Source organism: Octopus sinensis, linkage group LG21 (assembly GCF_006345805.1).
Source record: "Octopus sinensis linkage group LG21, ASM634580v1, whole genome shotgun sequence".
NCBI classification, from domain to species: domain Eukaryota; kingdom Metazoa; phylum Mollusca; class Cephalopoda; order Octopoda; family Octopodidae; genus Octopus; species Octopus sinensis.
Genome location: NC_043017.1, coordinates 9,407,043 through 9,423,974, shown reverse-complemented (window position 1 = coordinate 9,423,974; position 16,932 = coordinate 9,407,043). Strand labels below are relative to the sequence as shown.

Below are 16,932 nucleotides of genomic sequence, written 5' to 3'. Positions count from 1 at the left end.
GTCAAATACTGAGGCTAATGCAATCAACTTGCCCCTCCTCTCAAAAGTATGAAAATTAGAAACAATAATGGTTATTATTTTCCCCATTACCTCCAAAATCTAGTGTAAGGAGGATTTAGGTTAAGGGTAATAAATGTTTTCAAAGAGGAGCTAAACTGTTGGCGCCAGTCTACTCTCCAGGAATGGTTGGCTGTTGGTTTCTTTGCAAGAAATTCTTTGGCCTTTGATCAATTTCAGTTATAATCACCAGGTATTCTGGGTGAAGAAGTGGGGAGGGGTAATGATTTTAGTTGCTCAAAATGAACAAAATATTGAGTTACATGGTACCAATAGCTGGCATAACCTGACTTCATGCCTCAGTTAATGAACGTGTGTTTGTATGTGTCTTTGAAGAAACGGTCTGGTTGTGTTATTTTATTACGTAATATGTTAATAAGCAAATAAATGACCATTCTCTGGAAACATATGTAACATAAATGAACAATTATCTCCATTCATATTCATTTTTTCTTTATATATCATCATCATCATTATATATATATATGTGTGTGTGTGTGTGTGTGTGGAACCAAATTCTGCTGAGCTTCTACTGTAACACTAAGGCAAGAATATGTCAAAAGTTTGTAAGAATTTTTTTTAATTGTTGCTATTTCAGACATAATGTGACTGTGAATGCAATTTCTAAGACAACCAACTATATCTTGGTACTGACACAAAACAATTTCTTTCAATACCCTTCGTTTTTTTTGTTTTTATAATTTTTATTACTAGTTAATACCATGTATTCTTAGAAAATGGCAGCAAAGAGTAGGATAAGATGGAAGGGAGGTTGTAATTCTATATAGAAAGCAACATCATGGCACCTCAGAGTGCCATATAAAAAGACGAGCAATAGGGCCATGGTGGCACTTATAGTGATAGGCAAAAGTGGGAGGTAGTGGGGGTAGGAGGTGAAACACCAAGAATTAAGAACAGCCCAGCTAGGATCTCTTCCTTATGACTAAGAAAGAATGAGAAAATATCATTTTCAGGCATAGTCTATCTAGGACTACATTATCCTATGTGCCCTTCTGTTTTTTTTTTTTATATTTTGAGTTTTTTTTTAAGAAGTTGGGATGTAATTTGAAGATTTGGCTACTATTTCTAGCAGGCCAAGAGACTTCATAGAGGTCTCCCATTTTGGTTCGTTAAAGAAAGAAGTAAAGTTTTTTAATTGATGTTCACGTTGATGAAGTTTTGTTAGTTCACATAATCCTCCCAAGGATCTGGAGAGGATGATAGGTGACCATCCACAGTGACACATCATACCTTGTATTATGGCTCTATTAAGACTGATTGGTTATTGAAATCTCAAAGACTATGTGTGTGTGTATGTGTGTGTTAGGGGGGCATTGAACATCACATTTACTTATGGAACAGTCCATTATGTGAAAAGGGGATTATGACAAGTTGCATGGAACAGTCCATTATAAGGAATGGTTATTACAACAACTGTGTGGATCATTCCAAGGAAGAAAAGGTAATTCAAGAATCTGTATGGATATGGAGCAGTCCATTAAGTGAAGTGTTAAACAAGAAGTTATATGGAACAGTCTGTTAAAGGAAGTACTGTACAAGAAGCTATATGGAACAGTCCATTAAAGGAAGTGTTATACAAGAAGCTAAATAGAATAGTCCATTAAAGGAAGAGTCATACAAGAAACTAGATGGAAAAGTCCATGTGAAAAAAATAAAAGGTTATGCAAGTTATACAGGAAACTGTATGGATTAGTCCATAAAAGGAAGCAATTATTATTACAAGATGCTGTGTGGAAGAGTCCAAAGAAACAAAGGGGGTGTATAAGAAATGGTATGGAACAGGTCAAGAAGGAAAAAAAAGCCATATGGAAGAGTCCAAAAATATTTAATATGATGTAGTTGATAAAAGTTAGTTGCTATTGGTGACAGATGTAGGATAAAAATTGTTTACTTTTTATATCATATATAATATATATATATATTTTTAAATATATTCCAGCAGGTGTTTTATCAAGATTAGGTGGCTTTAGATTAAGTAGGACTAACTCAATATTAGTCCTAGAATTATTTACAATTGGGATATACAACTGTGTGTTTATGTGTATAGAGAGTGTGTATGTGTGTGTGTCTGTTCAAGTCATATAGAGATTAAAGTATAGAAATATAGAAATATCTAGAAAATTGTTTTTCTTCCCTCAAAATCTAATGGCGCTTTAGTTGATTACATCATCATCATCACCACCACAATCATTATCATCATCATCACATTCATAATGTTTTCTTCCACGCTTTTCCCACAAGTTGGACGGGTCTCTCCTTCAAGCCACCAAAGTCTCGCTACTTGGCACACCACATCAACACATGCAAGCAACCCTTTGTAATTTCCTTCCTGAAGAAGTTCAGGCATCCTTTGTGGATCAACTTCCACAACTTCTTATTCTTTATTGTTCCTCACTCTTTCACAGGTTCCTTCCACTCTGATCACAGGGCACATCTTCCCCCATCTTCCATAACAAATGACGCCTGAAGGACTTCCACAGGAGAGAAACAGGTCTATATGTAAATTATTTAAATTTCAAACTAATTTTATATATATATATATATATATATATATATATCCATATGAATATGTATATAGTTGCTATACCCAGGTTAGTAACTTATGTCAAATAATCCAGTAATGTTACATATAAAGGTTACATCTCTCTGGAGATTTGACAATGCATGTTGATTATGTAATAAATATTCATTGTTAATGAAACATGTGTAAGATAACATTACTAAATATCTTATAAACAACTCCCTCATGTTATATATATATATATATATATGGAGAGAGAGAGAGAGAAAGGGAGAGAAAGAGAGAGTGAGTGTGTGAAGAGGGATAAACATTGTTTCAAGGTATATGTCTTCTGTTGCTTTCATCATGTACAATGAAGATTGGAAGAGAGAAAGAGGCAGTGAGGGAGGCAGAATGTTCAAGTATCAGTACAGGTAGTGGGGGTTGTGTGTGTGTGGTGGGGAGGGGGAATAATCGAGTGTGGTGATGGAGGAAAATATGTTTAATGACTGATGTAGATGGCGGCAGCGGCGGTGGTGGTGGTGATGGTGTCAAGAGAAAGAGAGTATGGAGTTACAAAATATGAAGAGTGTCAACACTAACTCTCTAAAAAAAGGAAACAAAAAGACAAAAAAAACAAAAACAAAACACAAAGTCTGAGGTGAGAAGGAAGAAGAAGGGTGACTCCACAGTCCTGCCGCAGGCACACCTGTCCTGGAACAGGGGTAGGATAAAATTCACCCTGCTTGTGGCAAGGTCCTGCAGGACTGACTGTCTGACCCATGCCAGCATGGGGGGGAAGAAAAAGGAAAACGAAAACACAGATGATGATCTTGATGATTATGATGATGATGATGATGATGATGGTTATGATGACAATGCCGATAATGATGAGGAGGATGGGAGTCGAAGTGGAAGCTGGCCAAATATTTAGATGTCTTTGAGAAACATTGTAAATATGTCTGTGTGTGCATGCGTGTGTGTGTGTATCTGTGTGTGTGTGGTGACGGAAAGATGGATATATTAAAGAACTGGTTGTTTAACTGAAATACCTGTGGGGGTGGGGAGTGGGGTAGTATGGAGGTACAGGGCAGGGTCACCAATGTTGGAATTTTGAGTGATTACCAATAGTCTTCTAGCAAGATAAATGGAATGTGGGTGTGTGGGGAGAGAGAGAGAGAGAGGTGTATCTGGGGGAACCAATAAGATACAAAGTGAGAAGATGAGAGGTGGATCTGGTAGGAGGGGATGGGGAGGATAACCAATTGGATTCAGTCTCAGACTGCATTCTGGTTTATTCGAGAATATTCACGAATCAATCAAAAGGTTTTATTTGGTAAGTGTCATGGCTGGAAGGGTTCAGTCTGAGTTGACTAGAGAAGCTGTACAATGCAGGGCAGGAAGGGGTAGGGGGTTTGGGGTGGTGTACAAAAACCAGAGGTGAAACTGTCCAGGCAGGTTCCCACAAGGGAAACAGGGGTAAAAAGCGGGGCCAGGTTGTTAAAGACAACAGAAGTGGCGTAAACCTGTCGAAGGCTGAGGGTTTGTCCCCCAAGCTTGTTCAAGGAAGAAAAGTGAACTGATTGAATCAAGTGAACGGATCACAGGTGCACTAATCATGGAAGGTTGACTGATTAAAGGAAAACTGAGTGTTGAAAGTGAACAGGTAAAAGGTGAAACTGATTGATAAAGGTGAACAGATCAAAAGGTGAAGTGGTTGAAGAAAGTGAACAGATTAAAAGATCAAGTGATCAAAGAAGGTGAATGGGTGAAGTGAATAAAGAAGGTGAACAGGAAAAAAGGTGAAGTGATCAAAGGTGAATGGGTGAAGTGAATAAAGAAGGTGAACAGGAAAAAAGGTGAAGTGATCAAAGGTGAATGGGCGAAGTGAACGAAGAAGGTGAACAGGTGAAGTGAACAAAGAAGATGAATGTGTAAAAAAGTGAACAGGTAAAAAGGGTGAAGTGAACAGGCTGAAAAATAGTGAACAGGTAAAGGATGGAGTGATCAAAGAAGGTGAACGCATTGGAAAAGGTGAACATATCATAGGTTGAACTGATGGAAACTAAATTTGGCAAGAAAATGACACGACATATAAAAAAGCTCATTGCAGTGTTGTAATAAACGAACATCAGAGAATCTCAGGTAAAAATATCATTATTCCAAAGACAAAGAGAAAGGTTTAAAAAGAGAAAAAAGATACCAAAATACAGGTTAATAAGAAATAAAAACGAACAACAGCAAAAATAAATATCACAAAAGATATGTAAAATTTTGGTTTTTTTAGGAGGGTTTAAGAGTTTTTTTTTTATTGTACCGCGACATGAATTCTCTTGTGTATTGGTCACCATTGCAGTAGGGGTGGTGGGTGGAGGTTGTAACAGGATCTTGTTACATAGTTATCATTATTTTTTTTTAATGAGGGTTAGGGTTATCATTTCAATGAGGGTGTCACAGTGTTGTTACATATCTGTAACCACTGAAGGCAGGGGTGACATTTTTTAAAATTATTATTTAAAAAAAAAAGAAGTGTGACAGGACTATGTTACACAATGATGTGACAGCACTTTGTTACATATGGATCATAATACCAGCCAGATGTCACAGCACCTTGTTACATAATAATCACTATTTTGGAGGAGTAGGACAGCATGTTGATATATGGTGATCACAATTTCAGAGGGATGTGACATCACATTGTTACATACTGATTCAGGTGTGACAGGATCTTGTTACATATTAATGTAACAAGAGCTTGACAGGTCCTGTTACAAATTTATCCTTATTTCAAAAGGAGTGTAACAAGAACTTGCAAAAATTTATCACCATTACTGAAGAGTGTAACAGGGCTCAAGTTACATCTTATAATTATTTCACAGAACTGTAACAGGGCCGAGTTACATGTTTATTGTTTATTTCAGATGAGTAACACAGGGCTTTGTTATATATATCACTATTTCAGAAGGATGTGACAGGGTTTTGTTACATTTCTATCTGTATTTCGAAAGGGTGCATGCAACATGGGAGCTTGTCACATTACATATCAGGTCCCTATTCCAGAGATAAGTGATAGAACCTTGTTACATAGGTCCAGTTTTTGATGACCAAATTAGAAAAGAGGTTGCACTGAGAGGGAGAGAGACAGACTGACAGAGAAAGAGAAAGAGAGAGAGAGCCTAATTATCAGGACAATGCCAATTCTTCATGGCCAATGTTGCACTTAAAAAAAAGATATTTTACTTCATATTCCATCATTCAAGACAGACCAAAATCTTCACCAAACAAGACTCAGCCTTGTTTCTCAACCTCCACCCCACCCCAAAAACAAAAACAAAAAAAAAGAAGTTTTTTTAAAGTCCAATGTTGCACTCAATAAAGATTATTTGGAGTTTTCATATTCCATTCATGACAGGCCAAAATCTTCATCATCAGACAAGACCCGGTCTTTGTTTCACAAAGAAAAACAAACAACACTCCAAAAGTGTCTTTTTCAAATAATCCTGTTCTTTGACACATCACACTCTACAACAGCTTCACTCACTCAAGTGACACTCAACTTCAGCTTGTCTCAGATGCACAAATAACACTTAGAGAAAATAAAAAAAAATTTAAAAAAGTAAAATAAAGTAAAAAAAAAAACTATTTACATATTCCACATGGAATAAGGAAAAAAATAATTTAAAAAATGAAGGTTCCTCCATTTGGTTTCTCTATTTCAACACCGGTTTCTTAGAAATATCCAAGAGTCTACACAAGTCACCAAGAATTGTGTACACACAAGTATGTGTCATGTGTGTCTGTGTGTGAGTATGAGCTGTGTATCTGAGGATCTTGGTTAATATACATATACTTTATTGTGTTTACATACTCTCTCACACACACACACACACATATCAAACATGCCTACTTACATACATACATTATATATATATGCATATACATACACGTGCATGCACACATACAAATACAGAGATATGCGCATATCTCCCAATAACATTTCTTTTCTATAGTATATATAAACACACAAACATACACACACATATATATATATACACACTTACATAGACATGTGTACACACAGTCACTTCCCATACATATGCATACAAATGCATGTAGGTATATATAATACATATATGTGTGTGTATGTGTGTGCGTGTGTGTGTGTGTGTAAAAATATTAAATTTATATAAAAAAAAATGCCTTTTAGTAAAAATCTTTGGAATCATTTCAGGAGGAAGAAAAAATACAGAAAAAATGTTTTCATTGTTTAAATAAGTGAGGTGAATACACACACACACACACACACACAGAGTAATATAAAATGAATGTTGTTATATGAAAAGAAAAAAAAAGGAAAAGGTCTGTAGGAAGAGAAACTCAACATAATTAAATTTCATCAAGATATATATATATATATATATATATATTGCATGTAATGTAATGTATGTTATACACTTATATATTATATATATATATCTATGGGTGTGAGTGTATATATATATATATATACACACGTGCATTAGATATAACACTTGTATGTTGAACATAATATCTATGGCACACATCATCATGTTAGATATACCTTTTTCTTGTAAATATACATACACGCACATAAATTACATACAGACTATCTATATACACATTTATGATATACATTTGCTACATACAACACACACACACACACACAACACCTACTCACAAAAGTAAAAAAAAAAAAAACAGAGGTTAAAAGGTGAAAGGTCAAACCCTATTTAGAATTCTTCTCACACAGAATTCTGTATTAATCCTGTTGTAGTTGTTGCTATTGTTTCTCTGTTTAAACAACAACAACAATAATAATAATAATAATTATAATAATAATAATAATAATAATTGTTATCCTTATTAATATCGATTTTTCTGGGGATTTTTTTTTGCTTCAAAATTTCAATTATTTTGCATTTCCGGTGACAGAATCATCATGTAGGTAGGTAAGCATCATCATCATCATCATCGTCATCATTTTTTTCTTATTAAAAATATTATTACTATTATTATTATTATTATTATTATAATCATCATCATCATCGTCATCATTGTTGTTGCTACTGCTATTGTTATCAATTATTATTATTATTATTATATTATTATTATTATTATTATTATTACTGTTGCTGTTGTTTTGGTTACCGTTTTCAATAAAATTATTACTACTTTTTTCTTATATAATAATAATAATAATAATAATAATAATAATAATATTTCAAATATGTTTTTTTTTAAATAATGCCCTCCCCCCATCCCCACACAACTCTCTTATTTTTTTTCTTCCATTCTTTCATCAAATATATTCTTTCTTTCTTTCTTTCTTTTCTTCTGCAAAAAAAAAAATCCCTTTTTGTTTTAATTTATTGTTTCCTGATGTTCTTGTTGTTGTTGTTGTTAGTGATGATAAATGTTGGGGGTTGTCATTGTTGGAAAGGGGGTTGGGTGGTGGTGGTGCTTGGTGATGATGATGAGGAAAGATAATGTCATTTTTGTTGGCTGGCATTCATGTTCTTCTTGTTGTTGTTAATGAAGGAATAATGGTGATGATGACGATGATGACAATGTTGTTTTGTTGTTGAACGACATGCATGTCGTAGTGTCTGTATGTCATATATGTTATATATGTATAAAGCATGCTTATATGTATATATATATACACACACATACATATATATAAAATAATCTTATATATATGTGTGTGTGTATCTATATATATATATTACATGTTTAACACACACACATATGTATATACATATAAGCTTATATATGTGTGTATACATATATATAGATGTATAAAACATACTTAACTATATATATATACACACACACATATATATATATATATACACATATATATATTTATGTATATATATATATATATAGACATATGAATATAGACATATGTATATAGACATATGTATGTATATATATATTATATATATAATATATATATATACATATATATGTATATATGTGTGTATATATATATATATATATTATATATATATATATATATATACATATACACAGACATATATATATGTATATATATAATTGAATTGCTAAAAAATATTCTCTGTTATCAAATTAAAAAAAAAACAATCAGTCGACCAATTCTGTCGTTTTTGTTTTTTTCTTTTTGCTATTACATTTATAATATTATTATTATTAATTGATTTGTTTTAGAAATTTCCCTCGGTGTCTTCTTGTGATTTAACGGTGTGGGTGGAGAAGGGAGGGGTGGTACGAGCGATGGGGGTGGGGGGTTGAAGGGAGTGTGTTTTCTTCATTTTCATCAAACAACCACTTCTGTGTAATATTAACCCACCCCTCTCTCTGCCTCACCTTGTATCTATTTCGTATAATAATAATAATAATAATAACAGTAATAATAAAAACCCCTTCAAATATAGGTACAAGGCCTAGTGGGAGGATGGGGCTAGTCGATTACAATGACCCCAGTGATAAACTGGTCTTTATTTTATTGACCCTCAAAGTATGAAAGGCAAAGTTGACCAGGGTGAGATTTGAACTCAAAACAAAGGTTTCTTTTAGAATAATAATAATAATAATAATCCTTTCTACTATAAGCACAAGGCCTAAAATTTGCAGGGAGGGGGTAAGTTGATTACATCGACCCCAGAGTGTAACTGGTACTTATTTAATCGATCCCAAAAGGATGAAAGGCAAAGTCGACCTTGGCAGAATTTGAACTCAGAACAGAGCGGCAGACGAAATACCACTAAGCGTTTTGCCTGAAGTGCTAACGATTCTGCCAGCTCGCTGCCTTAATAATAATAATAATAATAATAATAATTATAATAGTAAAGAATTAACTTTTGAGGAGTGTGTATGGTCAGGGGTGAGCAGAGGTGGTGGAGTGATGAAAAGAAATGGAAAAACCTTTTGAAGATATTGCAAAGATTTGCTTTCTTTCAGTTGATTCAATGCTTAACATTATGTGTGTGTGTGTGTGAGAGAGAGAGAGTGAGAGACAGAGAGAGAAAGGGTATGTAAAGAAAGGGAGGGTGGGGTTAGTTGTAAATCTGTTCAATCATTCATTAATCAGTTTACTTAATCTTTTATCAGCGTTGTTTATTATCAAATGTTTATCTTGGAGATAACATCGTTTGTTTTCTTTTATTTATTTATATTTTTTATTTAATTATTATTATTATGATTTTTTTCTTTTTCTTTAAAAAAATTATGATCATTACCTTCATTATTATTATGATCATTAGTCTTTAGTGTTATGATCATTGGCATCAACATTATTAGTGATCATTACCATCAAAGATGTTATCATCATTAGTGTCATCATAGTTAAGATCATTACTGTAATTACTTTTATGATCATTACTGTCATTATAATCATTATTATTATGATCATTATCATCATTGCTCATTACTGTCATTAATTATTATGATCACTACCATCATCATTATTACTCTCATTATAATGCTTACCATCATTATTATGATCCTTACAGTCACTGCTATTATGATCATTACCGTTATTATTATTATGATCATAACTGTCTTTACTATGATGATCATTACTGGCATTAATATTATGATCAATATTGTCTTTATTATGATGATCATTACTGGCATTATTACTATGATCATTACTGTGTCTCTATGATTAATCATTACTGGCATTCATATTATGATCATTACTGTCATTATTGTTTTTACTATGATCATCCCCATCATTAGTATTATGATCATTACCATCATTAATTATTATGATCAGTAGTCATTATCATGGATCATTACTGTCGTTATTATGATCATTGCTATCATTCTTATTGCATTCATTACCATCATATTATATGATCAGAATTATCATTATTATTGTTATCATGATCATTATTGTCATTATCATTATGATCATTACAATTATTATTATGATCATTATTGTTTTTCTTTCTCCTTATACACATATTGTTTTCTCAAATTAAACATTTTTTTTAATTATTTAGGAGAAACTGTTAATTCTCCTTCTTTTTTCACCTCTTTTTCATTTTTTTCATCTCCCCTACTTTTCATCAAAAATAGGGGTCATAGGGAAAAGTTTGGGAGAAAATGAGAAACTGTTATTCATTTTTTTTGTATTTAACCCCACGTTTTTACTTCTTTTTCTTCGTCTCCCCCGCGAGTTCTTCAGTTCATCTCCACGTTTGTCTTTTCCATTATTTACACCCAACTCAGCATCACCTCACCGTGAACCCACCCCCACCCTCTCTCTCCTCAAGGTCACCTCTGCCCAAACAATGTCAACTCCTGTCGGAGCTAATACTAAACTTCTGCAAACTTTCGGTATCAATGGCCGGACTTTCTGACTTTAGAGATTCGTCGGAGATGACTGCCGTCGTCGTTGACGATGACGACGACGACAATGACGTCGGTGCTGCCACTGGCCGGTCACTCTCGAAGGCCAGTTCGTCGACAAAGGCATCCTGACAGCCAGGTGCCATCTCTTCGGAATCTATACTCTCATGACTGGTGACAGACCAGTTCCGTGTCTTTCGATAATTAAGATGTGGGGGCAGAACCCCTTCACCACTTTCCATGAACACGGCTGCCACTAGAGGGCTGTTTGTATTTCTGTTGTTGTTGTTAGTGGTATTGGTTGTATTGATGTTGGTGCTGCTGTTACTGCTACTGGTGTTGCTTATGTTGCCGCCGCTGCTAATACCAACATGCTCCTCAAGATCGGTACTCTCACCACTGGCCGTCGACCAGAATCGAGGCCGCCCGCTGCTGCTACTACTGCGGTCAGCTTCAATGCCTTCTGATGACGAGCCACCAACGAAGGCCTGCTGCTTCTGCTGTTGCAAGCTGCTACTGCTTCCGCTGTTCTGTTCCGAGTCGATGCTGTCGGCACTGGACACAGAGCAGGCACGAGCTGATTGGTCAGGAGAGTCCGTGGCGTCACCGCTGGAGAGTGATCCCTTGGGTGTTGGAGTGTTGTTCGATGCCGGTGTGTCCGGTTCATCTTTGCTTTGGAATGGTGGATATTTCTTCTTTGACGACCGTTTCAGGTGGATACGCATGTGTCGTGTGATCATGTCACGCCGGCACGCAGCGTACGGACACTGCGGACACTTGTATGGCTTCTCGCCTGTATGTGTCCGCTGGTGTGTGTTCAAGTGATCGCTGCGGCTAAACACCTGTCCGCAGATGCGACACTCATAAGGTTTCAGGCCTGTGTGCAAGCGCATGTGTCGGGTGAGCATATCGCTACGGGAGAAAGCACGGCGACACACTTTGCAGTAATGCACTTTGTTGTTGTCGCCCGTACGCACTGTCTCCGTGGGGAGATGCTTGGCCATGTGTTTGGTAAGGTTGTCATAAGAGGGGAAAGCCTGGTCACAGACAGGGCACAGATATGTTACGTCCGAATCAGAAAATGCATGTCTCTCACGGGAATCTTCGTTCCCCCCACTATTACTGATGGGACTGTAAGGGTGTCGGCTACCAGCGCCGGCAGACTGGGGCTGAGAAGGTGAGAGAGGTATTGGACTGCTTGGGTAGAAGGCCCTTGGGGAAACGGGGTGTCGCTTGAAGTCGGGTAAGGAGCTGACCAAAGACGGCCGAGGTGGGAATGTAAAATGGTAACTTGGAGAACGGGGACTAGGTGAGGCGACCTCTGAGTCAGAATGGGTGCCTTCCAGAGGAGAAGGCAAGTTAAAGTTGAATACATGCCCCCCTTCAGGTACAGAACAAAGAGGTGATCGAGGTGACAGCAAATGCTTTGAATAAAAAGGCGGTGACCTGATGTAAGAAGAAGGAGATAAAGTAAAAGGTTCAGGTGGAGGGGGGCAGACAATTTCTGATATTGTCATTGGAGGGCCTTTTGTGGGGGATGTCTCGTATGTCCGACTTGACAGATCGAGGGGTTCACATTGAAGTCCGCTGGCTAGTGATGTGTTCGAAGATTGTGGCTGGCCAACAGTTGAAGCCAGTGAGGTTTGGTTAGAGTTGATATCAGCAGTTGAAGAGATGCTTTGGTTTGGTTCGTCTTGAGGATTTTCAGCAGGCATAAAGACATCGTTGTCCTTTGTGTCGTCTTCCTTCAGATCCATCTGACAAACACTGCTATCGTCTTCAATACTCGACAGATAGCGAGCCTGAAGGATCTTTTTGTAACTACCGTGACGAACTAAAGGTTTCTCGATTCCTCGATTGCCTTCGTCCTCACACCGCCACTGGCCACTCGACTCTGTCCGATTGGGGGACCTGTCGGAGTCAGACGACCGGGTTTCAACGTTTGTACATTCCGAAGTGCTGATTCGTAGCATTTTGGGGGATTTCTCTGAAGATACAGACTCGTCCAATTTAAGTTTGGACGGTGACTGTAGACACTGGTTCTGATGGTCTTCAAGATCCTGTTCCTTGGCAGGCGATGGCTCTCGACTGCTGGTGCCGCCACCACTGTCTTCAGACACATCACTCACATCCGAATAAGTGAAACTGTGGAGGTAACGCAACGGGGATGCAAGGGGAGATTTTGATTTATAGTTGGGACTTAGGTTTTTGCTCGACCCCTGCTGGGAGTCAAATAACTGTGGCTTTTGGCCCCCAGGGGCATCTTGCCCTTCTAACAACAGTTTTCTTCCTTTCCAAGGTCGAAACCACGATAGATCAGGATGATATTCAAGGTTTGGAGGTGGTTGTTGTCTGTAAAGTCCGCGGGTGATTTTGGGTTTTAGAATGTGACTCGGGGAATTGGCTTTGGAATAATGTTGAGTTTCATGTTCTGTTTTTTGCAGGTTATTGCTATTGTGCACTTCAGTAGTTGCACTAGTGTTAGAAGAGTTATTACTGTTGTGCACCTCAATGGTGGCACCGGTATTAGGTGAGTTGCAGCTGCTGCCAGCACTGAGGTCTGATCTCTGTTCAGTTTCTTGGCATTTCATCGCCACTAGTGCTGTGGACGAGCCAGCGAAGACTGGGCTACCCACATACTCCCCACCACTCTGGCCCATGTTCCCTAACATGGTTACACGACGATCAAGGGGTCGTGGTGGTAGCAGTAAGTTGGCAAGACAATGACAAAGCTAATTAAGGTAAAGTGCTCTGGTTGTTCACAGGTAAACATTTTTGTTCTGTCGGCTGAAGTGTTGACACATACACACAAGTGGAGGAGATAGGACAGGTGCTGCGTCGCTCCACCAGTCCTGCAAAACATAGAAAAAAATTTTTAAATAAATAAGTAAAATAAACTAAGAACAAACAACCAAATAAATAAATGAATGATAACAAAATAAAGAAATAAGCAAAGAAGAAAAATTAACAAACACTGCAAAAAGAAAAGAAAAAAAATGAGCAAATCTTAAAAAGTAAAATTAAAAAAAGTTTTAAATCTTTAATATATCTTCTAATTAATTAGGGGGTTTCTTTCTTTCTGTTTTTCTTTGCTTTTATAATCAAACTAAAATATTTTTTGACTTCAATAGAAATGCTTTATCATCATCATCATCATAATTTTAACATCCACTTTTCTATGCCTGCATGGGTCAGACAGAATTTGTGAAGGCAGATTTTCTACAGCTGGATACCTTTCCTGTTGCCGACCTTCATCTTTTCCCAAGAAAGGTAATATCCCACACCCACCATCAATGGCTTAACATGGTTTTTCTTGGGAGAGAGGAACCAACAAACAATCTGCCTTGCATGACGATGATGTTTCTTTACAACTATGATGTGATGTCAGGACACACACACACACACACACAATGGTACCATTTAGTCTAGTGGCTCTCAACCATTTTCCCCTATGGACCCTTTTTGATTCCTAATTTGCACAGGTGGACGCTCTGAGTCATTTATTATATTTTTAAAGTTAAGTATTATTGGGAATTTAATTAAAAAAAAGTCTTATAATATTTTGTGTATTGTGGATGTATAACCAGTTTTATTGCTCAAAGACCGTAACAACAAAACCTTATATGTTTCTTTACTACCCACAAGGGGCTAAACATAGAGGGGACAAACAAGGACAGACAAACGGATTAAGTCGATTACATCGATCCCATTGCGTAACTGGTACTTAATTTATCGACCCCGAAAGGATGAAAGGCAAAGTCGACCTCAGCGGAATTTGAACTCAGAACGTAACGACAGACGAAATACGGCTACGCATTTCGCCCGGCGTGCTAACGTTTCAGCCAGCTCGCCGCCTTATATGGAACCTCAAGAGTCATATGGAACCCAACTGAGAATCACTGGTTTCAACAAATGTGAAGGTTAGAGAAACTAGAAAAAAATAGGGATGAGGAAGAATAAGGAAGGGAAGATCAGTGTCTTCTAGTGGTGGTGGTGGTGGTGGTGGTGGTGATGGTTAGGAATTAGTGACAGAGAAGGAATGTATGTCTGTGATGAAGTAAGTGTTGCAAAGACTAGAAGACAAAGGGTAATCTTGAGCAGAAATTTGGCTAAATAAGATGTTTTAAAGATGACCTCTCACCCCTCAGCTCAACAAAAAAAAAGAAAAGAAAAGAAAAAAACTAGGACATTGTGGGTTGGAGGTACAAGGTGGTGGTGTGGTGTTTGAACAAGGGGATTGTTGGTAACCTACCAGGCTGGACACAGAGCTGGTTGGCTGGTTGGTCTGATTCGAAACAAGGATGTGAAAAGAGATAATGTAGTCAACAACAGAAGTTATATTTGTTATTGTTGTTGTTATGCTGTTTAGATAATTACAGGAGGCAAGGTGATATGGGGTCAAAGTGAGGTGAGGATGAGGGTGAGGTGATGAGAGTCCCAAGCAATTAGTTGAATAATTTCACTTGAATCATGCCCCATTATTCTAGCAAATGTACCAGGACGATGGCAAAGCCAGATGATGTCAGGGCTGGCTTAGCGCATGACATTATTACTGGAAACACCACTCCTTTCTGGTCATGTGTTAGTTGCAGCAGCATCGACAACAACAACACGGTTGTATAGAAGAAGGGTGCAACAGTGCACGTGTGTGTGTGTGTGTATGTGTGTGTGCGTGTGTGTGGTGGGGGACAACAATGCTTTTTTCCAAAGAAGGCTATAAGCATAAGGGGAAGTGAAGTGGTTTTCAACAACAGGACATCAATTTTGGGTTAAAACTTTAAGCTTTGGGTTATTCACCAGATAGGAAAGTAAGTACATCTATCTATCTATGGATATATATATATATATATATATATATATATATATATCCATAGATAAATAGATGTACTACTCTCCTATCTGGTGAATAACCCAAAGCTTAAAGTTTCTAAATTATATATATATATATATCACCGTGATAGACCAGGCTATCAGATGTTGCTACACATCGCTGGTCACAATGCGTTTTGCATTGTTTTACCCTTCAAATGACGCCACCCTGCTGGCTAAGCGAGCAGGCCAATATATATATATATATATATATATATATGAGAGAGAGAGAGAGAGAGAGAGGAGAGACAGACAGACAGAGGGACCAAACTGTATGTACACTTGCTATATGTATACAAAAAAGAATACAACAAATGGGACAACAACACAACAGGTGACAACAAAACATCCAGACAGTTGGATGATATAAAAAAAAAAGGGATATGAAAAACCAAGGACAAGTCATTCGGAATTTTCTTTCATCAACTGCAAAGATAATCTGGAACTCGACTGACGAAAGAAAACTCTGAATGACCCTTTTTGTATCATCCAACTGTCTGGATGTTTTGTTGTCATCTGTTGCATTGTTGTCCTATTTTCTGTATTCTTTTATATCATCATCATTTAACGTCCGCTTTCCATGCTAGCATGGGTTGGACGATTTGACTGAGATCTGGTGAACCAGACTCCAATCTGATCTGGCAGAGTTTCTACAGCTGGATGCCCTTCTTAACGCCACCAGGATGCCCTTCCTAATGCCATATATATATATATATGTCTTCCCTTCCCTGGATCTTTCCTTCTCCTTTCCGACGAAGAGCTCCGCTCGAAACGTTAAACCCTCCTTCTTTCCTGAGCGTCCAATAATACTATATTTGTTCCACGTCCTCGCGTTGTTGTGTTTTTTTGTGCTTTCTTGTTTGGATTAACTTTATATATATATATATATATTATATATATATATATATATATATATATATTATATATAAAATCCATTCTGTCTGTCTGTGTTTTGTGTGTCTTCTAGGATCTCGGGCACCCTCCATCTGATTGTGCTCAAATTTGATATCTAGATACCAACGGCATCAGGGCGTGTATAAGTCTTGAAAAAATTAAGAAAATCGATTCCAGATGAGAATGCGATTTACAAGGCGGCGCCCCACTAGCTTTCTATGCCCTTGAAC

General features: G+C 37.0%; 1 protein-coding gene and 1 long non-coding RNA gene across 3 annotated transcripts in view; both read right to left on the bottom strand.

Moving 5' to 3' along the window:
- Positions 1 to 758: 758 nt before the first annotated feature.
- Positions 759 to 6,883, bottom strand: LOC118767457. The gene is made up of 2 exons (XR_005003383.1): positions 2,441 to 6,883; positions 759 to 2,407 (listed from the first exon to the last, which is right to left on the bottom strand). It is a non-coding gene; the product is annotated as an uncharacterized LOC118767457 (long non-coding RNA).
- Positions 6,884 to 9,679: 2,796 nt separating this feature from the next.
- LOC115222733 (protein suppressor of hairy wing-like) overlaps positions 9,680 to 16,932 on the bottom strand; it is a 112,031-nt gene continuing 104,778 nt past the window's right edge. For both annotated transcript variants that reach the window (XM_029793032.1, XM_029793033.1), the window contains one exon: positions 9,680 to 13,791. In XM_029793032.1, the coding sequence (XP_029648892.1) occupies positions 10,885 to 13,611 (2,727 nt within the window). In that variant the 5' untranslated portion in view covers positions 13,612 to 13,791 and the 3' untranslated portion in view covers positions 9,680 to 10,884. The remainder of the gene's footprint in view (positions 13,792 to 16,932) is intronic.